Source organism: Hippopotamus amphibius, chromosome 11, assembly GCF_030028045.1.
Source record: "Hippopotamus amphibius kiboko isolate mHipAmp2 chromosome 11, mHipAmp2.hap2, whole genome shotgun sequence".
NCBI lineage: Eukaryota > Metazoa > Chordata > Mammalia > Artiodactyla > Hippopotamidae > Hippopotamus > Hippopotamus amphibius.
This window is the reverse complement of record NC_080196.1, coordinates 114,579,255-114,606,505: the sequence shown is the minus strand read 5'-3', so window position 1 is coordinate 114,606,505 and position 27,251 is coordinate 114,579,255. Positions and strand designations below refer to the sequence as shown.

Below are 27,251 nucleotides of genomic sequence, written 5' to 3'. Positions count from 1 at the left end.
ATCCGTGGCTCTACAGTGACCGGAGCAGCGGAATCCTCTCACCACGCGCGCGGTCGCCGCTGAGTCAGCTCTGAGAGCGCCCCGGCCACCCTGGGGTTCTGCGGCCCCACCCCCGGGGTCCTCCGAGGGTGTGTGGCGGTGGTGCTGAGAGCCTGGCAAAACGCAGGGACGCCACGCGCCCCACGTCCCACCATAATGTCAGCACTGGGTCTGAGGGACACCACCAGCCCCGAGGCCACCCGGGGGATGGGCCCGCCCCCAGCAGGCCCCAGCTCAACCCTCACGCAGTAAATCCACACCTCTAGCGGGAGGAGACCTGCACCTGTGTTGACGCAGCCAGAAATGTAAACTCCCAGCTGGGGTCCGTGCGTCCAACCGCCAGACGCCGCTGGAGGCGGGAGGCCACCGTCCTCGGGGGCAGGACCTCCGTGCAGGCCAGCAGGCCGCTTTGGAGAGTGTCCCTCAGCCCCTGGGTCCACCCTGCTGGACCCTAAAATCGCTGTGTGGGAGGCCTTCCAACCCTGGGAAACCCCCCTCCAGACTATCTACTGGATTCCAGGACCCACGTTCACTTGAAAATCCTCACCAAGCACAGCCTTGGAAAACTCTAGACCACGTGACCAAGAGGACTGGGACACACACGTGTGTGTGGAGACTCTGAGCTGCCCAGATGAGAGAAATACCCACGTCGCGGGCTGGGCGCCACACCCCGCCCAAGTACCAGGGGGCTTCTGGGCGTCATCAAACAGCAACTGGACGGGAGTCCTCCCCACAGAGCAAGCGCCACAACCCGTGCAGCAGTCGCCCAGGCTGTGGCACTCGCGGGCACCTCCTAGACCCGTGCGTGGTCACCGCACCGGGAGAAAGGACCGGGTTGGCCCTTGGTGACGCACGTCTCACAGGGGGTGCTCCCCAACCCCCAGGCAAACTGCACAGCTCAGAGCTCACCCCGCCCAGAGGGACCACGTCCACATTCAGAATATCCAAGGTACTCATCTGTTCTGTTATCTTACACATATGGCTGATCTAAGTGAAAAGACTGTCCTCTGCTATAAACAGAACAGAAACACATAAAAAACAAAATAAACGTTGGGCTCGTCTGACTCCCAGGAAATTTAAGAAAAGAAAGAGAGTAAGAGACAGAAAAAGTGAGGGAAAGATGGAGCGTCCAGCTCCTCGCCGTCCACAAAGGGCAGGCGTCTCCTGAGCCTCTCTGCAGCTGAGCATGCTCGCAGCATAGGTCTGGGGAAGCGAGCTGCTCCTGAGTCACTGACAGAGCCAGCAACACAGCACGCGCACGGCTTCACGTCAGAACGGCGCGCGACATAAATACTGTAACACAGGCAAGTAAAATCATTGTTTGGGCTGGAAATTTTCAGCACGAATTTGGCACCTCTCCAAAAAACGTAAACGTCTCTCTGACTCAGAGAAAAGGCCTCAGACGGGAAGCCATGTTCAAAGACGCTGCTGCCTCTGCTGTGAGGACGGTGACACGCGGCTGTGCTCTCCTACCCTCCTCGCGGGCCCTGCGGCCGGAGCGCCGCTCCTGGGGTCACCGCCGACCCCGAGAGGAGTCGCCCACAGGGACCACATCAGGAGGACCCTCTTGTGGCCTCGGCCCCAGCTGCTGAACACAACAGATAACTTCAAACTCACCTCCAGCTTAATCTGATTTTTTAACAAGTCACCCTCAAGGCAACCAAGACAACAGGCGGTTAAATCTGTATCTAAGATCCAGCCGATCTGTACGAACAGAAGCGATTTTATGTTCTACATGTGCACACACGCACACACACATGCACACACATGGACACGCACACACACATGGACACGCGCACACACACATGGACACACGCAATGCACACACACATGCACACGCATGGACACGTTGCACATATATGCACACACATGGACACGCACACATGCAATGCACACACAAACACGGACACGCGCACACACGCAATGCACGCGCACACACGCACACACAGGGACACGTGCGCGCACACGCACACACATGCGCACGCACGCACACACGCATCTCATAATCAACCAGAGAAAGTACCTCCCCAACCAGGCATCTATCTGTAAGCATTTTTACATAAAAGGCATATATCTTAACAAAATAAAATACAGAACGTGACCTGTGACTTTTTAATTTAAAGATCACATTTTGAGCATCTTCGCACATTGTTCAGATGGCCTGACCGCAGCTTGCCCTGTGGGTGAGTGGTCAGCGTACAGATGGACCTTTCGCTCTCATCAACACCGGAGACACGAACACCCAGAGCGAGGTCCTGGCGGCCTCTCTGGTCATTTCCTTAACACAGACCCACGGCCTCCGTCAGAGAGCGTGAGCCCCCGGGGCTCCCGATGCCCCCGGGTCCCCTGCCCAGCCTCGCCTACACAGGGCCTGACCCTGACGGCTTTCACCTTTGCCCAACCACACAGGGGCAGCTGCTCTGAGGCTGCAACACTGTAACACGCACCCGTGACGTGGTAACAGTAAACACAAGCGACTCTGAACCCCCGGGCAACACCTCTGAAGTCTCCAGGCCTCGCAGCGTCCCCTGACCGCTTACACGCGTTTGACTGACGGCGACGTGGCACACCAGGCCCCCCACCCCCGCTCCTCTGGGGTCTCCAGAGGCCACGTAGCATCACCCTGTCCGTGCTGGGGACGCTGGCTGAAGGGCACTGGGTCTCTCTGCAACGTCTTGTGAATCTGGAATTCTCGCAAAGAGAAGCTTTTTTTAAATGACTGTCTTGAGGTCGGCACGTAAGGACTTGAACCATGTTCCTTTTGCTCCCGTTTAAAGAAGAAGAGGCTGGAAGCCACGTCCCACGGGGCCCTGCACGCCCACACGCAGAGCCACGCTGGTGCCCCGTGGGCGCTGAGTGCCTGCCGTTTCCACCCGTCACCGCTGGCGCCCTCACCCCCCACCCCAGGCCGCGCGGCGGACCAGGCCACGGCTTCCCCAGCCGCCGGGAGCCCCGATGCAGGCGGGCGTCGGTGGCCTGGCCGGCCCTGTCCTCCAGGCTGGGGGTGCTGGCTCGTGCGACACAAGGAAGTGAGTCGCGTGCCTCCATGGGGAGCCGCCGGGGACCCCGACACAAATTCCCACTCTCGGGGCTGCTGCCACCGCCCGCTTCCCACCAGAAAGCTTTCCGCGTGCTCCCCGAACCTTGCGCTTCCCTTGTGCGGGAAGAGGGGGAAGCACCCTTCCAACGCTGAGTTCACGGCCTGGGGCCCGGGGCCCGCAACCCCGTGGACATCCAGAGCCCGAGACAGACCTGAACTTCTCCTCGGCCCGTACCTCCTGCCCCATCCAGGCCCTGCCCCAGCTCCTGGGGCCCCTCCTCCCCACTCGGCCACCACGGTCGCCCGCCTGGGGCTTCCCTGGGAACCCAAGCGTCCCGGGGGTCTTTCCAACACACAAAGGATTTCACAGACAGCGTCCCTCCCCTCCGCAAAAGCTGTGCAGCCCCGGAGCAGGGGTTTATGAGACGACAGCTCTGACCCTGACACGCCCAACCACCTGCACCCATCCTGATGCGCGGGGACCGGGGCAACAGCTGACCCGCCCGTTTCCACGGGAGCAGCCCGACAACGACGCTTCTCCAGCTCAGAGCGCGGCTCACGCGGGGACACAGACAGACGGAGTCCACCCGCCCCGATTCAAAACCAAGGTCACCGCAGGGCTCGGGCTCCGGAAAGCCTCACCCAGTCCCCCCCAAGTCCTCTGTGCTCCTGACGGCCCACGGGGCAGGGCTCGGAGCTGCTCACCCCAGGCCTGTCTGTTTAAACCACCTTCAACCACCACGAACACCACGGAGATGCCGGAACCCGCCCCTGAGGGAACAGCATGCATCACGTGGCCAAAACTCGGAGCCAGATCCCAGCAAGGCCCTGATTCTGCACCAATTTAGGAAAAGCAGCGAAGACCAGGGACAGAGGAGTGTGTCAGCTGACCTGACGGGACCCTGCCCTGAGTGGAGACTCACGCACCCGAGCGACCTGAGGGGCGAGGGGCCAGAGCCCCACAGCTGCGGAGAGAGTAGGGTCTGAACGCGGGCCCGGTGACACCAAGGGCCTCCTTTAAATCACCTGCGAGCGTCCAGCATGCATCGACTGGTGTCAGGATGCCTTTCTAAAACTGAGCCCCCAGCTCGGACAGACACACGCTGAGTACCCACGGGTGAGCGTCCACGAGGGCCGGGCCTCACGGCAAAGCAACGGGTGTGGGTGGGCGAGGCCAGCCGACCACGCGTCAGTCGGGTGGGCGTGAGGACCGTGGCGCGTCTGATTCTGCACACGTCTGATTTTCTGCGACACAAAGCGCACGAGCAGCGCTGAGGAACAGGCCCCAGGTCACCACGGCGCTACCCCAGGGCTGGGAACCGTCGGGGACGCGCCGTCCTTTGTTTGCCGGCATAAAAAATACCGCAGTGGCAGATGCAGGTCGTAAACCCTCACATCACCGCCCCCCCCCGCCCCTGGGCTCCTGCCCTGGCCAGCCTGCGGACTGCTCTGAGTCAGAGGCAGCGACGTTCCTGAAACGGCTCCACCCGAGCCTGGGGCCCTTCTGGAGGCTTCCCCCTGAGAAAGGCCACGTCCTCCCCGCGTCCGAGAACCCGTGTGCACTGGACATGCCCCGCCAGGGGCCGCGTGCGGGAGTCTTGGGAGAGGCGCTGTGGCGTGACGCTCCCCTGCCGTGCAGACACCAGGTAGGGCGGCTGCTCTTCTGTTCAGGTGGTTTGGGAAGAATCCTTTCAATTCTGAATCGTATGAGACCTGAGGCCCGCATGGACTCATCCCTTAGAAGAAAACTGTACAGGCTTTTAGGACTCATGTTTCTAAAACAGCCGAGGCTACAACCTCTCCACGGGGCGGGACGGAAATCTGCCCGGAGGAGAGAGAACCAGAGCTGAACGGGGGACATCGCCCCAGGCGCTGACGTCTCGCGTTCTCCCAGGCTCCGGAGCCGAGGCCTCCCCGCTCGCTCCCTTCGTTTTGGCTTTCTCCCTCTGATTTTAAAAAAGGGTATCATCTCAGGTCTCGGCGATTTAACTAAGCAGGGTCTCCGGGCCCCGAAGGGCTCCCGTGGGCCGAGGCTGAGCCAGGACCACACACCGCGCCGTGAGCTCCACGCCGCTCCCCCCGGGCCCCCTCCTCCCCCGCGAGAGCGGTCCGCCTTCCCGGAGGGCGGCCCTGCGGAGCTGACCTCCCCCCCCCCCCCCCCCCCCCCCGATGACCCCCGCCCACCCTCCCGGGGAACGGCCCTCAGGGCGGGGCTGGCTGTGATCCCCTACGAGGCCAACGTCCCCCAGGGCTGGCCTTGCACGTCGGGTGCCTCTGGAAGGAGGGGGGCGAGGTGGGCTCACAGGAACCCACGCCGGGGGTCTCGGGACATCGCGGGCTGTCACCCCCCACGGTCGGGACCGGCCTGTTCTGCACGGTCCCTCAGACGGCGCGGAGGGGGCTCGGGGACAGGATTGGCCTCGGGCGGGAGGCGCCCCGGCCACACTCAGAGCTGAAAGGGGCTCTTACGGAGACACGACGGGCGAGCGGGGCACGCGCGACAGAGCCGGGCCGTGACGCGCGAGGAGACCCGCGGGGAGCACAGGGGCCCCCCAGCACCTGCCCGTCCTCAGGGCGCGCACAGAGCACCCCTCCCGAGAGTCGGCGGCCCGCGACCTGCCGTGCGGCCCAGCCTCCCCCCACCAAGAGGCCCTGTCCAGGTCACAGCGGTGCCAGACCCCTCCTCACCGCCACCTCGGCCCCAACGTGTCCCCGTGCCCTGGGGACGTGGGGGGGGGGGGTGACGTGCCTGCTGCCCGCTCGGGGAGCGGGCAGCCCAGGGAGGACCACCTGCCCGTCCTCCACACTCCACACTCCGCCAGGCCCAGGGCTGCTCAGGAATGCAACTCGGACTCAGCCAGGGACCTGCAACTTTCAGAATAAGCACAGCAAGGCCACCACGGAGAGGTTCCTTCTTTTCTAATGATGGGTTCAGGAATTTCGTAAGCATTCATCGCGTTCAGTGGCTCCGCGGAACAGGGTGTGGAGGACTCTGGGCAGCAGAGACTCCCTTCCAGCCTTCTGGAAAATCCCCGTCATCCTGCTCTAGGCTGCCTCCCACCCCCGGGAGAAAAGGCCCTCTTCACGTGAGCCCCCTGGGCCCTGCTGTCCAGACTTCCAGCCCAGCCATTCCCGCCGACCCTGCACCCGCAGCCGGGTGGCCAGGCCGCCGGCCTCGGACTCCGAGGCAGACGGGGCCCGGCCCCCCCCAGGGCGGACGGCTCCCTGGGTCTCCTCCTCGGCTCGCCGCGGAGCCCTCCTCCCCCACAGCCGGCCCTCTGTTCTCCAGGAAAACGCGCCCTCAGACTCCTAAAACCCTTCCTGAGAGAAGGCACGTCTAAGGACACGAGGTGTCCCTACAATTCAACACGGGGGGCACCTCAGGGGGACGGAAAGAGCTCTTGTCCAGAAGTCCAGCTGAGACGGAAAATAAGCTACCTCAGAGGAATTTCTCAAACTGCTGGGGCTCGTCCTCCTGACCCTAGACGAGACAACTGCATCTCAATCCAGTTCCTCGGTCCCCGGGAACGGGAACTGTCTGGACAAGAGGGGACACGGCCGTTGCCTCACGTCCACTCTCAGAGTGGAACACAGGGCGCAGGGAAGGCCCATGCCTTGGATGCGGGGGGCGGGGGGGGGTGGACAGATGGATGGATGAGTGGGTGGGTGGGTGAGTGGAGAGACAGATGGGTGGGTGGATGGATGGACAGGTGGACGGGTGAGCGGGTGGACAGATGGATGGGTGGGTGGGTAGACGGGTGGGTGGATGTGTGAGTGGGTGGGTGGGTGGAAGGATGGACAGGTGGGTGGGTGGATGGATGGACAGGCGGACGGGTGGGTGGGTGGATAGATGGATGGATGGACCGGTGGGTGGGTAGACAGGTAGATGGGTGGGTGGATGTGTGAGTGAGTGGGTGGGTGCATGGTTGGGTGGGTGGAGGAACGTTTCCTTGATAAGGACCCCCGTGGGAAACTGAGCTCTGGTGGCCCGTCAGCCGTGCCACTGACCCTCACGTTTGCTGAGGGACAGATGCAGCGCGTCTGTGGCTGTGACTCTAGGCCACAAACACCTCCTTAGATGCTGCCAGTGCTGGCTGCTGACTGGTCATCACAGAGCCTGGGAAAGCTCAGACGACCCCGGCCAGGCTGCTCATAAAAACCAAGAAATGCAGGACTGCCGAGCCCGTGCGGGACGGGGGGCGTGAACACACTGTGAAGCTGAGCCTCGGGGTTGATGTCTACCCACAGAGACGCCAGGACAGCCGGGGGCGACCCCCAGAGCTCAACCGCGATCTGTTTGAACAGGCGGCCCGCAGGAAAACCTCGACAGTCAAGGAAGAGCAACCATCCCGTTTCCAAAGTCTGAGTTTACAGCCGACCTCGGCGGTTCAGGATGTGACAACTGCGTCGTTCTCAGACCATCCAGCGGAGCGTGTCTGCGTCAGGTGTGCTCCCTGAGGACCACAGAAGCTCGGAGCCCTGGGGCTCACCAAAACAGAGCTCAGCCCACGCTCAGGCCAGGGGAGGCCCTGCGTCCGACAGGCACAGCCCACAGGGTGCTGCCCCCGTCACCGTGGCCTCTGGACCCCGAAAGCGAGGGACCTCGGCACCCCCGACTCTGCCTCACCCCCTCCTCGTGACGTCTGACTTGAAATAAAACAGTGGGATCCCAGTGCCACCTACAGGTGCGTGTCCAGCCCCAAGATGTGCCCCACGGCGGGGAGCTCCCAGCCACGCTGGACCCTCCCAGCCCCGAGCCCTGCAGGGACCACACGCGTCCCGCACCCCCCCCCAAGCCCCCGACTGGAGAACTGGAGCCTTACTGGCTTCTGGCTCTTTTATTTTGTGCCTAGGTATTTCCCAGTGCCTCAGTTTCCCCATCTGTAAAATGAGACTCAGCCACACCTCCCATGAGCTTGCCGGCCCCGAGCCCAGGAGCCCAGCGAGGGATGCTGAGACGTCCAGGCCTCGGCCCACAGCCCTGCAGAGCCCTGGGCCCGGGGAAGCAGGCCTCATCGCGGGAGACCATCAGGCTTCTCCAGGGGCCCTGGCGCTTCCAAGGCGTGACCAGCGCCTGGGAGGAATGGTCAGATCCTGGAAACAGCCCACGTAAACCCACGTGCAGCCTGAGCAGGGAGAGGACAGAGCCGCCCACCTCAGCAAGCCTTTGAAACAGCGCAGCCGGAGTGACAAATGCCCCATCGCGGAGAGCACGGGACGCGGCACAGAAGGAACACAGCGCTTCCGAGCTGCAGTTCCGGGGGCTGGTGGGGCCGGTGCCTCGTGGGCACTCAGAGCACAGACCGGCCTGGACGGGAAACCTCGGGGGGGAAACAACGTGCGGCTGGCTTTCTCTACCGAAAAACAGCTCCTTGCTGTGGGTCAGGCCCCAGGTTCCAGGAGCTGTTTTAGAAGTATTTACTTAAAAAGCGAAGCCCAACCTGACATACAAGCATGGTTCTGCTCATTAATGTTCACAGAAGGCCTAGTTTTAAGTGTGGACAATTGCTGCCTCACGACGACCCGTCTAGCAGGACCGGCGACCCAGCCCGGGTGCGCTGCAGGTGCACAGGGTCCCCAACGAGCACCTCACCCTCTCCTCAGAGGAAAGCGTCTGTGTGGAAAGCAATTCTGTTTTGTCTGTGGTCACTGGTGCGTGTCCTCCCTGGATACCTCCTCCCCGTCGGGGCTCCTAACAGGCTGGGAAATCTCAAGACTGGAGACCCGGGACGGGGCCCCAAGATGGGAGACCCCTGAGCACAGCCCTGGCCCCCACGCACACAGATGGACGGCCCGGCGTGAGCAGGACCTGGCCGGGAGCTGACCAGTCTCGCAGCCGAAACTCTTCGGGCATTTGGATTATCTACAGAATCAGCCAAAGACGTGGCAGACCTCAGTGGCGCGACTTAGAAACCTGTGTGTGAAGCCCCAAAGAGTCGGATTATTTCATCCTCTCCAGGAACGCAGACGTTCTCGAGATTCTCTTCCTCCTTTTCATGGCTAATAACAGACGTCACAGAACAACATCAAAAGAGAAATCAGGGCCCACATCCTCCACGCACACCGTGCGGACCGGGCCATGACGGGGCGCAGAAGCCTCTCCCTCTGCCACGAATCCACAGATCTCAGCTAAAACCGTGAGGCGGACCTTTCCAGTTGGAAGTCAGTGCTCAGAGCACCTTTCCTGGCGTCAGCTGTGAACTCTGGGAAACCAGAAAGAGCCTGTCCCACGGGGAGTGAGACCACGTCCTCCTGCGGCAAGAAAGCACAAGCGCAGAAACACACAGCCCGGGCCCTGCCTCCGCAGGGCTGCGGCCAAGGCCGGCCTCCGGCCTCGTGGGGACCTCCCCGAGCAGGACACCCTGACGCCCGCCCCCCACGGCCCCCCTGATTTGAAGGAAAACGCGTCAGGGCTCCAGGGAGCAGAGGCCAGATGGGGGCCGCTCCGGGGTGAGCTGCTCGCGGTGTGAGTCCAGCGCTGCCTGTTGTTAGGGGGGGCTGAACGTGTGCCCCAGCTCTGGGCCCGGGTCCTGTAAGCGCTCAGGGGGGCCGTGCAGAGACCGCCCCCAAAATGTCCTCTTTTTAAAGCTCACTGTCAGCGAGTTTCCTTTTTTTTTTTCCCCTTGGTAATCTTTTAAAAAAATTTTTTAAATTTTTTGGCTGCACCACATGTGGGATCTTAGCTCTCTGATCAGGGACGGCACCTGTGCCCCCTGGATTGGAAGGTGGGGTCTTAACCATTGGACCGCCAGGGACGTCCCCAACAAGCTTGCTTTCGTGATCTTCGGATGACGAGCTCCTTTGCCAGGTCAGAAAAGGGAAAATAACCCAGAAGCGATGGGTCCAACACCCCGCGTGGGCTGGCCCGATGGAGACTGCCCGAGTGCGCACGGGCCAGGGCCGGGTGTCCCGGCGGAAGGACACGAGGTCAGGTTCGTTACCAGCTACAGCTTCATCTAACCTTATTCCAAATGAGGATAAGCGCTGAAATATTCAGGTGACATAAAACGCAATCAGAGTCCGCAGCAGTTTCATCAGACTTTTGGAAGCGAACAACATGCACAGCACAACGCTTGCAGATATTATTAAAATCCTCAATCACACCCAAACTCCTAAGAGATCACGTCTGAATACACTGATTTGGATGTGCAGCCTGTGGGTCACTGAACCCAGCAGCTCTGAGTAAACCTGTTCATTACGTGCCCGCGCCCCTTAGAAAGTCCACTCTTTACTCAAGTCGCAAAAGCAAAGTTTGTAGGAATTTAATGTGACACGTGTGCTGCTGCTGTTACAAAAGACTCATCTTAAAATGCTCCACCTTTCCAAAACCAGTTTCCTTTTAAGTGTCATACATCCCTCAAGTAACTCTGCCCCTTTAAAGGCAAATCCAGAGATTATGCCGGGCACAGATCGAGACAATAAGACCTCAAAAGTCGAGACTTTCCACAAGCCTGCTCTAAAGGGAAAAGAAGTTCACTAAACACAGCGAGGACCCTGGACAAGGATGACGCCCTCTCCCGGGGCAGACGCTCACGTATGTTCACTTGAACCAGCAGACATTTAAACTTTAGCTCCTCTGGGACAACACGATGTCCTCTGAAAGCACCACCGAGACAAAATCTCCCGGGAGCGGGAACCAGCCGGTCACCTCCAACGTCACCCCCAAGGCCGTCACCGTCGTTGGCGGAACTGCTTTCTCATCCGAAGAGAGAAGCTGGGCGGGAAGACCCTCCCTTCTGAAGAGGCTCACGGCCTGTTGGGCACGAGAACAGAGCACTTAAAATGAGTCGCCTGTGGTTTCTCTGCACTTCCCAAGCTTTACGAGCAGAAGCATCATTTTCCGAGGCCCTAAAATAAGTCTAAACTCTTATTTAAAAACTACGAACTTCTACCCAACACTGTTGTTGGTTTCACAAAATAACTCCTTCTGTGGCAAGAATTTAGCGCCATTCTCTGCCCCCGTGGGCCTATCAGAGGGCTCTGCCCGTGGGGCGAGCCACGCGCCCTGTACAAAGACCCCACGAGGGCAGCGAGCCCACGCCCCCCAGACCCCTCGGGAAGGACGGACGCTGCAGGCTTCTCCTCCGAAAGGCCCCTTCCCCGGCAGGACAGAGCAGAGGTGCCCAGAGGCGCTGCGCCACAGGAGGGAGCTGGACTTGTCCCGAGAAATCCTCCACCGCAGACGGGAGCCTGCCCGCGCTGGACACCCCCGTGCAGCCCGAGACCTGGCTGACGCCTCCGCGCGGGCCCCGCCGCCCGGGCACGAGCCTCGGGCATCCACGGCAGGAAGTCTGCTCACCGTCCCCGCGGGGTGACCCCGCCCCCGCCGCACCCCAGCTGACGGTATCACACGGAAACACACCTCCAGAGACCAGGAAACATATTTTGACATGGAACCAAAACAGTGGGAAAAGCTGACTTCAAACCCTCAGGGGAAGTGTGGGGCCTTCACGAGGTTTGCTGGTGTGAACTCACGGGAATGCTGGGGGCATGACACCTTGCTGCAGCTCTGGGACCAAGAGATAAACGGAGCGGGTCACCCGGCCAGGGACCCGTCATCAAGACCCTGGAGCAGAGAGGAAGCAGCAGCTCTGCTTCCTGATGCGGGATGACACGCCAGAAACACCCGTGTTCCCGCAGGCCCCCCCGCCGCCGAGGTCCTGATCGAGCCACCCCACCCGCCCCTGGTGTCACAGGATAAGCTGTTCCCTCTGCAAGTCCCAAGTTGGAGTCCTAACCCCGGGACCTCAGAAGGCCACGGCGCTTGGACGTGGGGTCTTTACGGGGGCCCCCGGGTGGTCCTGGTCCAACGACTTCAGAAGGAGCCCGACGCCAGCACCTGGATAGCGGACGCCAAGCCCCAGAACCGTGAGGGACAAACGTCCGCCATTTAAGCGGCCAGGTCCGTGGGCTCTGGTCACAGCAGCTCCTGGAGACACGGTGGTTACCTTCGCGCCTATGGTTAGGATGCGAGTTCGCTGACATCTCAACTCGGGCCATGAAACTGAGAAGGTCCTAAACGGTGTGTGGGCCTGTGTGCTCGAGAAGGTTAGCTTCAAAATATCCTTTTTTTTATTTAAATAATAACTATAAAGAGAGGACAGCTTGCATAAACAGTTCTTACATTTTTAAATGCCTCCAAATGGATTTTTTAAATTCCCACGTTTATGAGTTAAATCAAGGTTCTGATCACTGATCGGAAGTAACCCTTACTCTCTACCTCTCGACCCCTAATTGCACCCGCGGAAAGAAAGTATTCACCATCTGACGCTTTAGAAACTGTCACCTCTCACACTGCTTCTTTGCCACAAACTTCCCAAAAGGTTCAGCTGTGTTCATTCAGCACCTAGAACTAAAGCATCCACTTGCAGCACCACCTACCTCCTGTGTGCTTCAGCTGTGGGAAAAAAGAGGGTCTGGGCAGAACAGGGAGACTCTGTAACAAACGCAACCCCACTGACCTGCTCTCCTCGTCCCACGGGCACAACGGCTGGAGGCCACTAGGCCCTGCCACGCAGGATCGTCTCCAGAACAAAAAAGACACCACGGGGCCTGGAACACCCGAATCTGCAGGCAGAAGCCTGCACGCCCGTCACACACGCCTGTTCCCGGGGAGGCACCCGCAGCCCCGCGGCCAAGGCCGTGCCCTCCTGGGAAGGCCGTGTGCGCGGCCGACGCCTGACACAAACCCTGGCGCGGAAAGCCCTCCGCTGGGGTCGTCAGCGCCCACCTGCAAATAAAACCGCGGGCTGCGTAAGCGGACCCAGCGGAGCACCAGCCGCGGCGACGCCCTTACAACAACAGGCCGGGACGCACTCGGAGGCGCCGGCGCTCCCGCCAGGCAGCCCGTCCCCCGCGGGCCGCGCCGCTTCCAAAGCCGCGGGGCTGCGGCGGGGGCGGGCGGGGGGCTGCGGCGCCGAGGCCCCGCTGCGCCGACAGGGCAGGGACGGCAGTTAGGCGTGAGCAGGGGAGGCAGACACACGGACAGGAGCGCCGCCCGGCTCCCTGAGGAGCAGAACGAACGCCGCACCTGTGTGTCTGCAAACCCTTCTGCGCCCGAAGGTCGGACCCCCGCACCTAGACGTGACCTCGCCTGGAGACGCGCCTTCAGGAAGGGGCGAACGCGCGGAGGTGAGGTCCCCCGGGTGGGCCCTCAGCCGACAGGACTGGGTCCCGGCAGAGGGAGACACAGACCCGGGCCGGGAGACGGCCGCAGGCCCGGCGCCCCTCCCCGCGCCCTGGAAGGAGCCGGCCCCGCCGGCACAGGTGCCTCGCGCCGGCCTCCGGGCCGCGAGGACCCGCTGCTGCGGCCCGTGCCCGCCCGCCCCGCTCACCTGGCATAGGACGTTGGGGAGCGCGGCCGGGCCCACGGGTACGGGTGCTGCGGCACCGACAGGTACTGGTCGCAGAAGGCGCCCTTGCGGATGTGCTGGAAGGGCGGGAACTCCTCGAGCGGGAAGTCGGACGTGGGCGGCGTGGTCCCCAGGTCCTCGCCCGCCGGCTCCACCTTGAGCGCCACGGAGGAGGGCGCGTGGTCCAGGGCGGTCTTGCGCGCCTTGACGGGGACGCCGTCGCCCAGGTCCAGGCTGCCGTCGGTGCTCAGCGCGTTGATGGCGGCCACGATGGCCGAGCTCGTGTACTGCGTGGTGTTGCCCAGCCAGGTGTCGTCGGTGACGCTGACCCGCGGCGAGCCCTGCGGGGACGGCGTGGGCGAGGGGCGGGGGGAGCAGGACAGCTGCCGGCCGTGGAGGCCGTACTTCCGCTTGTTGCAGGGGGACGAGGGCCGGGACGTGCGGGCCCCCAGCCAGCTCTCTTCGGTGACGCTGGCGCGCGGCGAGGTGGAGGGCGAGTGCCTCGGGGACCCCAGCAGGCCGCAGGCCCCCAGGCCGCGGGGGAAGCCCTCCTCGGGGTCTGTGGTCTTGGGGGACACGCAGGGGGACTGCCACGGCGACGTCTGCGGGGACGCGTACGGGTACGAGAAGCTGGACTCGTAGGACGAGGCCTCGGAGTTGCAGCTGCGGGAGGACAGGCTGCTGGCCGGGCTCAGGCACGAGGGGTCGCGGTAGGCCTCCAGGTTGGGCAGGTTCAGGGTGGCCGTGGACGGGGACCGCTTGGAGCTGGGAAGGACGTCTTCCACGTCCACGTCGTGGAAGAACTGGCTGTTGCCGTGGTGCAGCCCCAGGTAGGAGGTGATCTCGATGCGCGGGCTCTCCAGGGCCGGGGCCCCGTTGGGCCTAACGCCGCCGGCGGAAAGGAAGTAGCTCGGGGGCCCGCTGTCCACAGCCGCACCATAGCCCGCGGGGGCGACGCCCGGGGCCGAGCTCTGCAGGTCGTGGCACGGGGCCGGCAGCGAGGGGTGCGCCGCGGAGAGGGGCAGACCGGAGCCGAGGCCAGGGGGGGCGAAGCCGTAGTGCTCTGGAAGGAACAAGGAGGCGGGTGAGGCGCCGGTCAGGACACAAACCAGGAGCTCGGCGACCCCACAACCTGGGGCCCGCCTCGCCCTCGACCCCGCAGGCCCTGGCCTCCGGGCTGGGGCTCAGCTCCTGCTGCTGCGAGGAGAAGCAGCCCAAGCCCCGGCCTGGCCAACAGGGTCCCCGTGCCCCTCCCCAGCCCCCACTCCAGCCCCAGCCCTTGCGCCTGGACACGCGCCCACCGGGGCTCCCCTCTGTCCAAATGTCCTTCCCCGCTGGCCCCCTCCTTTTTTCTGCTTTTACTCAAAAAGTGTCTCTTCCAATCACCCTATCACAATCCCAACCCCCCAGCCCAACAGGCACGTCACCCTCCCCCACTTTACTTTGTCTCCGTAACGTTTATCATCTCATCCCTCACATCTTCCACCAGGAGAAACCACGTCTTTGAGGGCAGCGTCAGGGCCGCCCAAGTCTACCCGGGTTCACTCCTGTCCCCAGGGCCCAGCCTCTGCCTGGTCCAAAATGGTGCTTAACTTGCCCAGTGAATGCACAGGTGGGTGAGTGGGTGGATTTTAGACACTGCGACCTGCACGTTTAAAGACGCTGTAATAGGGACGTCCCTGGTGGGCCAGTGGTAAAGAATCCACCTTCCAATGCAGGGGATGCGGGTTCAATCCCCAGTCCGGGAACTAAGATCCTACAACTGTCCCGCAACTGCTGAGCCCGTGCGCTGCAACTACGGAGCCAGCATGCTCTGGAGCCCACGCGCCGCAACTAGAGAAAGCCCCTATGTCACAACTAGAGAGAAGCCCGTGCGCCACAACTAAGACCTGACGCAGCCAAAAATAAATGAATAAAATTTAAATAACTAAATAAATACATTTTTTTTTAAGAGACTGTAATAGACTAATCACCGGTGACCAAGCAAACACCCCAAGGGTTGGATGAACACATAGATTCCGGGGTCTCTCATGTAACTTCTGATGGTGGCTCATGGCCTAAGAATCGTTCTTTTAAAGGAAAAACGAAGCAGAGGATATTGATGTACAGCCATGTTTTAAATCATTATATACTAATTATAACCTCAGCAAAACGTGCTTAAACATTCATTACTCGTGTAACTAGTCATTTTTAGCAGCAAAGGCACAGGTCTGGCTTTCCATATTGAGTAGACTTTTTATTCCTTGTTGGTACCTTGTCACCTGTGCCTAGAGCTGCGTCTCCCAAGGCCTCTGAATAATGGAGCCGCGGGCGGAAACCCTACACCACCCCCAGGGCCCAGCAGGGCCGCCCTCCTGCTGCGCTTCAGAGAACCAAGGGCCTCAAGGTACAGGTGCAAACGCTACCGGGTTTACTAGCAGAAGCGGGTCCAGCTCCCCAGGTCGGGAGTCTGTTTCCATCCCTGCTGACTTCAGGAGCGTCCACCCTCCCTGGGAAGCAGGCCCCGACAACCCCTGCGACGGAGGGGGTCTGGCTTCTGCACTCTGAACCCCCCGCCATTCTCTGCGGCTCCCCAAAAGGGCGGCCGGGGAGAGCGCACAGGCCCTGCCCGCCCCGGCGCCGGGGGCGGGCGGGCTTCCGGGGAGAGAGCATCTGTGTCCAGATGCTCAGAACCGGTGTCGGATTCTAAACGGCCCCAGGGAGAGCCTGAGCCGCCACGAGGAGAGACGCGAACCTGCCGTGGGGACCAGGAGCTCCGGGTGGGAGGCAGCGCGGGGCGGAGGGGCTGGGCAGGTCCCGGATATGCCCCCGCAGGCCCTGTCACCCCCCCACCCCGTCCGCGCCCACGCACCTGAGGGCGGGGCACCGGAGGCGCGACCGGGGTCCGGGCCCGGGCGCCAGCCCCCAGCCCCCCCAGGCTGCCGGGCGAAGCTCCCCTCGACCGCCGGGTCCCCCGGTCACACCAACAGCCTCACGGGCTCACGGACACGTTCAACACAAAACTGTAATCAAATGCTAAAAATCAGATGACAATCTTTGTAAAGATCACACAGCACGTGAATAACCCTGGAAAGGCCTGTCCGGGGGAGACGGCCAAGCCTGCTCAGGAGGAGGGCCCTGCGGGCTGCAGGCCAGGCTGCCGGGGCCCCGGGAAGAGGGACGGCGTCCGGTCGCGCACGCTCGCCCCCGGGCCCCCCTGCGCTTGGAGCCCTGCCTCCGCGTGAGGCGCGCAGACAGTCCAGGGTGCAGCGAAGAACGGACTTCCCTTTGCAGATGTCACGACCCCAGGAGGGACGCGCAGGCAGGACACGGACGGGAAACCTACGCACTGCGCGCAGAGCCCAGGCCCGGGGCGTCCGCACAGCCCGCGACGGGCCTGCCGGGCCTCCCCCAGCACCCGGAGGCCGCGGGGGCCCTGAAGGGGGTTTCGTGGGCCGATCCCCCCCCTTCCTGCTCAGCGGAGGCGTCCTAGGCAAATCTGTCATTTATTTCAAGAGATATAGCTGATCCCACCGCTGACCTACCATTTGTTGGCAGGAAGGTCATTCCAAGAATTGAAAAAAAAGAAATCCTAGCATTCAGCAGTGGCCACCCGGGGGCCTCCCCACCGCCGCCCCGAGGACTAGCCACGTTCCGTGGCCCCCAGCCCGAGTCTGGGCGGGGATGTGAGAGCGTGCCTGTCCCTGCCCCCTGCCTGAGGGCGCGATCAGAGCAGAGGGTCCGCTGACTCCTGGAACGTTCCAAGAGGGGCCTTTACGTAACCAACGTCTGTCAATAATCACCACTCAATGAAGAAAAGAAAAACAGAAGCCTTTATTAAAACATAAAAAAGACCCCCTAAGCAGGAGTGTTCCTTCATTCAATAAATTACAAACCAAGCGCCTTAAGTGCCTGAACTTCATTCTGAGCTCAGCCAGTCTGGTGAGGACGTCCTCCCGGCTGGGACACAACCGCGTCCAGGGAGGTCCCAGGCTGCCCGGGCCGGCCTTCCCGCCGGGAGGCCTCTCTCCCCTCCCTGCCTCCCTCCCAGCTTCCGCGCCATGTGGTTTTATTTCCCACCTAAACCGTATTCAAATCTGAATGATGCACCTATTCACAGGGGTTACGTGAGATGGAAGGAACGCATTTCCAGGCTTCCCGTCGGCCCTCCCGAGGGGCTCGGCGGAGCGGTCGCGGCGGGCGGTACCGTGCAGCCCGGCTCCACGGCGCGCTCTGTGCCGCGGCCTCCGCGGCCCGGCCGCCCGCGGGGGACCCGTGAGCTGAGAGCGCGGGCGTGACGCACGCAGGACGGCCTCACAGCCCGGCCGCCCGCGGCTCCGCTCTGAAGACGAACCGCCGCCCGGCCTCCCGCGGGTCTGGACACCCGGCCCCTCGGTGGGCGCCGGCGGACGGCGCGGCCGCTCCCAGGCGGGTCCCGCGCCCCCTGCGAACCGCATCCCCGGCAGGCTCCGCACGCCAGAGCGGCCGGAGCAGCCTCCTCTCATTCTGAAAACGCGTCTGTTCCAGAGCCACACAACTGGGCTCTGCGCCGCACAGCCCCCCGAAACGCAGACCCGTGTCCTTCCGCCACGGCCGACGGCCCCTCCGCAGGCTCCCGACCGCTGGGACCCCCACCCGGCGACGCCGGGACCCTCGGCCCCTCCTGGGCCGCCACAGGGCCGCAGACGGCGCCGCTGGCCCAGCCCTCAGGCCGCACGCCGCGGCGGCCGCGCCAGGGACAGGCTCTCCCGCGGGGACCTCCTGGCCGCTGCCCGAGCCCCCCACCCGTGCAGACCCTGAGAGGGAGCCTGTCCCGGCCACTTCTGTGTGTCATTTTAAGGAACCTCCCCTTCAGCATTTGCTGGGGTTGAACCGCAGGACACGAAGCTAGAAATAGAACTGGAAGCAGCCTGGCAGCCAGGCCTCCACACGCGGGCCAGGCCGCCTCCCCCGGGCCGCGGGCGCGGCAAGATGTCACAGGTAGTGGAAACGAAACAAAACAAAACAGAGCAAAGATGCTTCATGCCAGGGCCTTTCTGTCAGGAGCTGTTTACTGAGCGGGGCGGCCGGGCCCACGGTGACAGACAGACACAGCTCTGAGGGCACCCGTCACCCCGCCACCGGCCAGGGGACGGTCCGCAGAGGCAACAAGCTGCCCGTCCTCACAGGGGCCTCCTGCGGCCCGACGCACACGGGCTCCAACGCCCCAACCTCACTTCCTCAGGCCCTGCGTTTAAGGCATGAAAAACACCCCGTGGCCTTCCTCTGACAAACACCAGAGAATCAAAACGTCCTCTGGGACAAACAACTACAGTTGGTGGAAACACCTCGGGAGCTTCGGGGCAAACGGCGGAGGGCGGGGCTGCACAGCGGAGGCTGCAAGTGGGTCGCTCGTCCTCAGTGGCCGAGGTGGCGGCCTGCGCTCCGGGCCCCTGCGGCCTCCGCACGGTCACCGAGGAAGGACTTGAGAGTAAGAGCTCCCCAAGCCTACACGCCATCAGAAGATGTGCCCTTTCGCACGTGAACCACGTCATGCCACCCTGCAGACAGGGAAGGCGGCGAGGGACCTGCCTGCGAGGCCACCAGGAGGCCGAGGCCCAGCCCATTTCCTCCTGAGTTGCCACGGCGACCGTCCCCAGCCGGGCGGCCAAAATAACTTAGAAAACAGGAGCCCCGGGGCGGGAAGCAGCGCCACGCCCTCCGCTGGCTGAGAGCAGAGCCGCTGTTTCCTGAGACCCAGAGAGAAGCCGGAGGCCCTCCGCCTGCTCCCCAGAGAGGGAAGCCCCCCCACCAGAGGAGCCGGGGCGGCCCCCGGGGGGCACCCACCGCCCTGCCCAGCCCAGGGCAGACCGTTTTTAAAATTCTCTCTTCCTTCTCCCAACCCGTGGTGACTGACTGTCTGCACCTGCCGAGCACTCTGCAAATAGGGAACCCAGGACCCACGGCCCCTCGAACACCGGGTGCCACGCGCCCCGGCGCAAGAGGTGGTGCGAGCACCAGGGGGACAGGTGAGAAGACGCCGCTCTCTACTGGAAGAGAAGCGTGACAGGGACGGGGGGCCAGGGGCCCTGGGGTTAGGGCCGGCCGTGTCCTTTTGGGAAAGCGCCCGTGTCTGGTTCAGCGCCATCACTAAAGCTCTGCCTCAGCTCGCGTCACAGTCCATCTCCGGATCCGTCACTCATCCGCTTATTTCCACCCAGGTTCACTCCAGAAATAACATGAAGTCACTTCTGCCACCCATTGAGAGCTGAAGAATTTAATATAACAATGGAATCATTAACTTAATAATTAATAATTACAATGTAATGTCAGGAATTAATAAGAACAAGAAGAAAGTATTCATAACTACCCAAACTCAGAAGCAACCAAGACGTCCTCTGGTAGGTGAGTGGATAAATAAACTACGGTCCATCCCGACAAGGGAAGATTATTTAGCACTGGAGCCATCAAGTCACAAAAAGACATGAAGGAACCTTCAGTGCGTGTTACTGAGTGGGAGAAGCCAAACTGTAAAGGCTGCGCCCTGTGTGTCCAACTACAGGACGTCCTGGAAAAGACAAAACTCTGGACACAGGGAGCAGATCAGCGGTGCCAGGGGCTGCGGGAGGGAGGGAGGGACGGGGGGGAGAGCAGAGGACGTTTAGGGCTTTGCAAACACTCTGTGAGACCCCGCAGTGGCGGATACGTGTCTACACATGGGTCCGAACGCATAAACTGCACAACACCCAGGGTGAACCCCGTGCTGACTACAGACTCTGGGTAACGACACGTCGCGTACGTTCACCATGTGGAGGAAAGGTAGCGTCCGGCGGGGCTGCTGGTAGTGGGGGAAGCCACGTCTGTGAGGGCAGAGGGCCCGCAGGAAATCTCTGTGCCTTCCTCTCAGTTCTGCTGTGAACCTAAAACTGCCCTAGAAGAGCCTTAGTAAAAAGGAAAAAACTACGTGTGTCTCTCACATAAACAGATGAAAAGGCATGTTTTCCATCCCCTTCTTTCTAACACCACGACAAGGGGAAGGAGCCCCCTCCACCTCTGCCCAGAGCTCTCTCCAGCGGCCCTCCCCCAAAGCCTGGTGAATACTGGGCCCCAGGTGCCAGCTCCCCGGAGACCTTCCTACAGGAGGCTGTAATGGGACTGTGGTCCCTGGAGGTTGGGGTGGGGGATACAGGCTTGGCAAAGATGCTGAAAACACAGCTTAAGAACGTCCCTCAGCCTTGCTGTCGGGGGAGCAGACGTGCCAAGAGACACAGGGAGGCTGTGAGGCCTTCCCTAAGCCTGACAGCTTCCCAAGCACAGGGCCTCCGCACCAGCCGAGGGCAGCGCCCCTGAGGACACTAGACGTGTGTGGCAGTCCTTGTCCTGGACTGGCTTTCACACCACTAAAAGGTCAGGAGTGCAGTCCACACGTCACCACACCTCTCGTCAAAGATATCCATTGGGTGGTCGTAAAGGGCCTGGATACCAAGGGAGAAAGTCTCCTGGTGGAAACAACCAAGGAAGCCGGGCCAGGACGTGAGCCCAGACAGCCAAACCCCAGCAAGTGCAGACGGCCTCCAGGGCCCACGGCTCCACTTCCGGCCCCAGAACTGTTCAGACAACTGCGTCGCCCTCCCACCCTCGCCTGCGCTGGCTCCCGCTGACCCAAAGGCCTAGGGACCCACAGCCGCAGGAGAGGAAAAGAGAAGACATCCAGGCAGGGCAGATGGAGGCAGCCGTGGCCTGGTTGGAACATTTATTTTTTAAAAAAACGAGCGGACGTTGCACTTTTAAAAGAGGAGTGGTGAATGCTACGGAAAATATTATCCAGTCACTGCAGAGACGGGCGCCCGCTGGTGCCAAGGGTGCTGGGCTCAGCCCCACCGCTTCACCGCCACGTGGGCAGCGACAGAGAGAGGATCTTGAAAACAGACCACAGAAAGGAGGCCCACAGGGGACAGAGGGACAGGCGGGGGGGGGGGGGGAGAGCCAGGCTGCAGGGAGGGGGCTCCGGGTTCCCTCCACGCAGGGCGCGCCCGGGCACAGTCTGAGTCTTCCCGCGCGCGCGGGTGCGGTGACTGGGCGGCTCATTCTCACTCCAGGGCGTGCGCCCGGGGGGCTGAGGGCTCCTGTCTCTGCTATTTAAGTAGAACCTTCGTTTTTGACAGAGAAGAGAAAACGAAAGAAAGAAAAGGCCTGGGGAACTTGCTGGTCCCCGGGACTTGGAGGCTAGCTTCACTGGAACTTTTCTTGGGGGGGAAGGAGGCTCCAGTGCTCCAGGCACAGGGAGCTCTGCAGGCACCTCGGGGGCCCCACGAGCCCCCACCCCGCGGGCACGTCCGAATCCAGCGCCTGGCACACTCCGCCCCTGGCGGGAGGGGCGCGGCGCCCGCAAGGGGAGGCCCCTCCAGCGGGAGCGCGCTCGGGACCAGCCGCGCGAGCCTAGCGTGCTCGGCCCGGGGCGGGGGGGGGGTCCCTACCGGCCCTCGAGGGGCCTCCGCCGCGACCCCCGCCCGGCCCTCCACCTGCCCCGCTTTCCGTCGGGCGCTGGGCGGGGGGTGGGGGCTGTGGGCGCCGCGGGGGGCGGGGGCCGGGAGCCCGGGGGGCGCGCCTCCAGGCCGGCCCCGCGCCCCCACCCCCCGCGCGCCCCGGCCCCGCGCGGACCCACCTGCGGTGGCCGCCGCGGCGCCCTCGTCGCTCTGGTTAAACTCGAAGAGGAAATCAAAGTCGAACTCCTGGTCCTCCTCCAGCCCCGTCATGTTGGGTCGGGGTCGGAGTCGGAGGTCCGGGGTCCAGGGGAGGGGTCGGGCGTCGGGGGTCGGGGTCCGCGTCCTAGGTCAGGGGTCCAGGGCCAGGGCTGGGATCGGATGCGGGGTCTGGGGTCTCGTCGGGGGTCAGGGACGCGGGCGGGGTCCGGTGTCGGGCGTCAAGGCGGGGGGTTGGGGTGCGGGGTCGGAGTCGGAGTCGGGGTCCCGGGCCGGGGTCGGGGTCGGAGTCGGGGTCCCGGGCCGGGGTCCCGGGGCGGGGCCGGCGTCCGGTCGGGGTCCGGGGTCTGGGCCCCGGCCGCGGGCACCTGTGGTCGCGCCGCCCCGGCTCGGCTGCGCCCTGCTCTCGGCCGCGCGTCCCCGGGTAACGTGACTCCCGCCGCGCCCCTCCCCCCGGCCCTCCCCCGCCGCGCCCCTCCCCCCGCTGTTTCCGGGTTTACATAAACAAGCGGCTCGCCGGCCGCCGGCTTCCGAGTTTTAAATAAACTCTCCCCGCGAGCCGGAGCGCACGCCTTTCACCGGCGGCCCGGCGCGCGGCGCCCCCACCCGCGCCCGCGGGCCCCCACGAGGCTTTCGGGGTCGGCCCCCCGCGCGAGCGAGACCCCCGAGGGCCCCCCCAGGCCCGCGCTCGGGGGGGGGGATACACGTGCGCCGGACGGGGGGGACACGGGGGCGGGCACCTCCGTCCGCCCCGCGGCCTGAGCCGGGGGGGGGGGGGGGCGGGGCGGGAGCCGGCGGGGACCCCCGCCCGCCCGCAGCCGCGCTGGGGGAGGCGGGCCCCGCGAGCGGGGCCGGCCGGCCCCCCCCCCCCCCCGGCGACAGAGGGTCGCGACGATCGACACCTGCGCCCCGGCCCACAGAGCGTGCCCAGAGGAGCCCCCCGGCCGCCGGGCCCCTCGCGCCACGGGGATGAGCCCGCGGCGCGCGCGTCCCGCCGCACCCCGCAGCCCGGGCCCGGGGCCGCGTCCCCACCGTCCCGGGAGCGGCTTCTTCCGCGGCCGCGGGGAGCGCCGAGCGCCCGCCCCCAGAGCGCGGAGGGCCGCGCGGCGGCGGCACGGGGGGACGCGCTCCCCTCCGCGCGTGGGGGCCGCTGCCCGTGTCTGTGACCCGGCTCGCTTTCGTCCCTCGGATTCCCGAGACGCGCGCGCGGACGCCTGGGCGCGCACACGCCGGCCCCCCGCGGGCCGCTCCGGGGCTGTCCCAGGCTGCGCGGGAGGGCGAGAGCCCGCGGGGGCACCCAGGGCGCCGAGCGGCCTGTGCGCGCGACGCCGGCACGGAAAGCTCGCCCCCGGGCTTGCTCCCATTCCGAGCTCCCCAGCGTCTTGGCGCCCTGTGAAACCCGCCTCTGGAAGAGCGAGAGAAGGTGGTCAAGACGACCGAGCGAGGCGCGGCGGGTCACCCACGCGGCGGGGAGTCGAGCGGGAAAGGACGAGGGTGCACGAGTGTCCACGTCTGCACCTCCACTGCGGACCCAGCGGCCTCCTCTCTGCCCTGCAGGCCCTCCGGCCCCTCGGGGGATTGCTTTTCCCGGAAGCAGAGAACCTGGGACTCATGGGACACCCCCACCGCCCCAGACCTCTTCCCTCCCTTGACCCCTTTCAAAGGGCCGGTTTTCTCTAGGGATAAACTATAGTTCACTTTGGCCTGATTTAATTTCTAATAATAGTTCCAACTTTGAGATGTATGTTGGAGGGCTGTTTTGTTTTAGTTTGCTTTTTTTGCTGACCTTCAGGCAAATGGAAGTTCTGTTTTCCGTTCAGAAGCCACAACATTTCATTTTCTCTCTTTTCGGGTTTTTTTTTTTTTTTTTTTTCAAATTAAGCCATCTTCTCACCCCCACCAAAAATGTACACACAAACAAAAGCCTCTAGCATCTATTTAGACTAAAACTTCTCTCTTAACTCTTCCACCTGGGAGAATGTGGGTTTAGCCTTCTGGGTGCACCCGGGCGGCCTCAGGGTCAGGACTCAGGTCTGCGTAATCCTCAAGCGGAGCTGGTCCCCACCTAGTTTCAGATCCCCAAGCAAGGTAACCGGATAGGGTGGCCATTTTTTAACTGCTCCTCTTGCCAGCACCCCCAGTGCCTTTCGTCTTGTAAATGGTTTGGAGCTATTTGCCAATTCAGCAGACACTCCTGTCTCGATGGAAGTGTTTAGCTTGGCGCTTCCTCTCGGAGGCTGCGGGTGTGCACGGGGCCCAGGACGCCAGCCCTGGGTGTGACAGAGCAGCAGGGCCTTTTCTAATCTGGATTAGGAAACAACGCCGAGAAGTTAAGAGGCGGGAGAACAGGGCAGGCTTTGTTCTGCTCTGGAGAGCCAGGCCTTCTGTGTGCCTCTGAACCGGTGGGTGGCTGTACCTACGAGGCCTGCATTTCTCTGCGTTCCCCACACGCAAAAACAAGCACACGGCCTTCCCAAACAGCAGTGCCTCACGAGCTTTCACCAGGTGCTCACGAAACTGGAGGGAAGTGCTGGGGAACCCCTGAGATTCTCAGATGGGCAGCTAAAGCCTGGTCAGGCCTGCGGGGAAAGGCCAGGTCCATTCCGCCAGCCCTCAGCAAGGCAGGCGTGGACCTGCAGGCAGGGCTCTGCCTCTCATACCCTGTGCCTGTCTATATGAAGTATTAGATCATACTTTCTGCTTAGCCTCACTTTGTAGTCCTAATAAATGCACCAATATTTGTTGGGTCAAAGGGCATCATCGCGCCTGGCATGCTGTCTCTTAGCAGAGGCACCTTCAGATATATTTTCTTAAGTAGGAAACATGACAAGGAACCACCTCCGCCACACGCGTATTTTCCTCTCGTAAGAGAAAAACGGTTCTTTACTGCAGACCACCGAGTGTTCAAGTAAAGAAATCTAAACTCTGAAAGACCCACGTTTTTCAAAAGCAGTGAGAAGAAATATGTGGGGGGAGACTTTGAAATGTGTCCCAAGATGTAAAATCAAAATCTTGACAATTTTTACAACTTTTCTAACAGTAAGAGCTCATTCTGTAAACTACCTGCTGTTTACATTTAAACATTTTGTAAATTGGCTTGAAATGGTAAGAAACATAAGATACATCTTCTTCCCTTGATAAAAATAGGTAGAAATGACATAAGACATCAAGACACTGACCCCATACTGACGTTCTTATATTGAGTGCATGGTCTTGAGCTCACGTTTGCTGAAGATAAGGAAGTTCTGCCGAACTGGCGGTCTTTGAAAACTGCATTTTTAATGCAAGTGGGGCCATCATGTTTATTAGACTCGTGCAGGAGGCAGTAGCATTTAGTTTCTAGCACTCCCCAGAAGGATGTCTGCCCTTATAAAATACGAGTATTGAATGCGCATTGGCAGGCTGGGCAGTTTTCTTAAAATAATGTACACCAAGTACTTCAGCTTTGATAAGGCATTTGGAAAGGTGTCTCCCAGTCTCCAGCGCGGTCCTTAGCTAGGATGCCAGTCACCCCTGTCCGAGGCTGTTTTCAGACACCTTCAGGAACACTGGTAGGAGGTCCCCAGCTGCTTCGGTCAGGGGTGGGAGGCAGTGTTGGGGGTGGGGACGGGGGTGTCTTTTTCTAAGGGCAGGGGGTGAGGGGACTGTGGCCCTAAGGCTGCAGGGGAGGGGGTCACGCCGCCCTGTCAGGGGTGGCCTCGCCATCACCAGGCTTCAGGGCAGATGCTATGCCACCTTTGTGACTATGAACAAGTAGCTTGAAAGTCGGCAGTCCCTTTTCAAACTGTCCTGAAGCATCTACAGTGGGAACTCTCAAGTCTGTAAGACTGCAAACTGTCTCGAGTCAGGGGCTGTGCCCAACCACGCCTTTGATCACGTGTAGTCCTGCGGGTCGAGCCCCCGCGTGGCAGCGCCACACCGAGCGCTTCGCGGGGCCCAGGGCCTGCAGAGAATCGCCGCCACCGACTAAGCTGGTGGAGGGGCGCAGGGCCCCCCCCCCCCCCCCCCCCATTGTACGGCCCGTCTTCCTGTGGCCTTGCCCCGCTGGGGAAGAAGCCGGCCTGCCCTCTTTCCCAAGCTTCTTCCCAAAGTCTCCTTCCTGGGTGGCTCTGACGGCCCTAACCTCGCCCGGTCCCCAAGCCGCCTGCCTCTGCACCGAGTTTCTACGGCCGGATCAGCCGCGAGGCTGCAAGGCGAAGGCCAAGTGCGCGCCCTCAGCGCTGGAGAAGAAGAGACACCTATTGGCAAGCGGGCGCGCTCGACATCAGGGCTGCTCCGGGGAAACACCAGGGGGACACCGCTTCCCAATCTGTGCGGCGCGCCCGCCGCGCGCCCGGCCGCCCGCGCCCCGCCCTACGCGCGGCCCCTGGACCGGCCTGCTCGCCCCTCCCCGGGCCGTGGGCTCCGCCGGGCGCGGACCGGACGCGCGCGGGGCTCAGGGCGCGGGGCCGGGGGCCGCGGGGGGGGGGGGGGGGGCTGCGGCCGCGCCAGCTTACCTTCCTCCGCCGACTTCATGGTGCCGCCGGCGGGCGCCGAGGGCCCCAAAGTTGCTCCGCTCCCGCAGACTGCAGCCGGAGGGCCGAGTGGAAACTTGGAAGGGATTGGAAAACTGGTACTTGGCATCCACGCGGCGGCGGCGGCGGGGAGCGGGAGGAGCGGGAGGAGGCGGAGCGGGAGGAGGGGGAGCGGGAGGAGCGGGCGCCTCGCGCCGCCGCCCGGGGTCGGGTCTCCCGAGGAAGGCCCCCTCCGCCCCGGCGGACGCGCTCCGGCCCGGGCTCAGCGCCGCGCGCCCCGGAGAAAGGCTGCGCGGGGCGTGTGCGCGCGTGGCGGGGCCGGGCTGCGGCCCCCGGAGCGCGGCAGCGCGGCGGGTGGCGCGGGCTCGGAGGTGTGCGCCCGCGCCCGGGTCCGCGCGCCCGCTGCCCTCCCCGGCGAGGGGACCGTGCCGGCGAGTCCGGAGTCTCTGAGTCCCGCTCTGACGCAGGGCCGCGCTCTGCCTGCTGCCTTTTTAAAGCTGGAAAATACCTCCCCCGCCTCCCCGCCGGCCGGGCCGCTCCCGCGCCCCCTCCCTGCCGTGACATCACGCCCCCGCCCGCCCCTCCCCGCGCCGGGCCGCCGCTCGCCCGGCCCGCGGGGCGCAAGGGGGGCGCGCAGGGGCGCCCC

At 63.0% G+C, this 27,251-nt stretch overlaps 1 protein-coding gene across 3 annotated transcripts in view; it reads right to left on the bottom strand.

The window, feature by feature from the left end:
* Nucleotides 1–26,821, bottom strand: part of NFATC1 (nuclear factor of activated T cells 1) — a 96,838-nt gene extending 70,017 nt beyond the window's left edge. For 2 of the 3 annotated variants that reach the window (XM_057699306.1, XM_057699308.1), the window contains exons 1-2: nt 26,588–26,821; nt 13,414–14,494 (exon numbers count right to left, since the gene is read on the bottom strand). In XM_057699306.1, the coding sequence (XP_057555289.1) occupies nt 13,414–14,494; nt 26,588–26,714 (1,208 nt within the window). In that variant the 5' untranslated portion in view covers nt 26,715–26,821. Of the gene's footprint in view, nt 1–13,413; nt 14,495–22,054; nt 22,520–26,587 lie in introns of those variants that run through there. The other variant, XM_057699307.1, reaches the window with a different exon arrangement.
* Between the last annotated feature and the right edge of the window lie 430 nt (nt 26,822–27,251).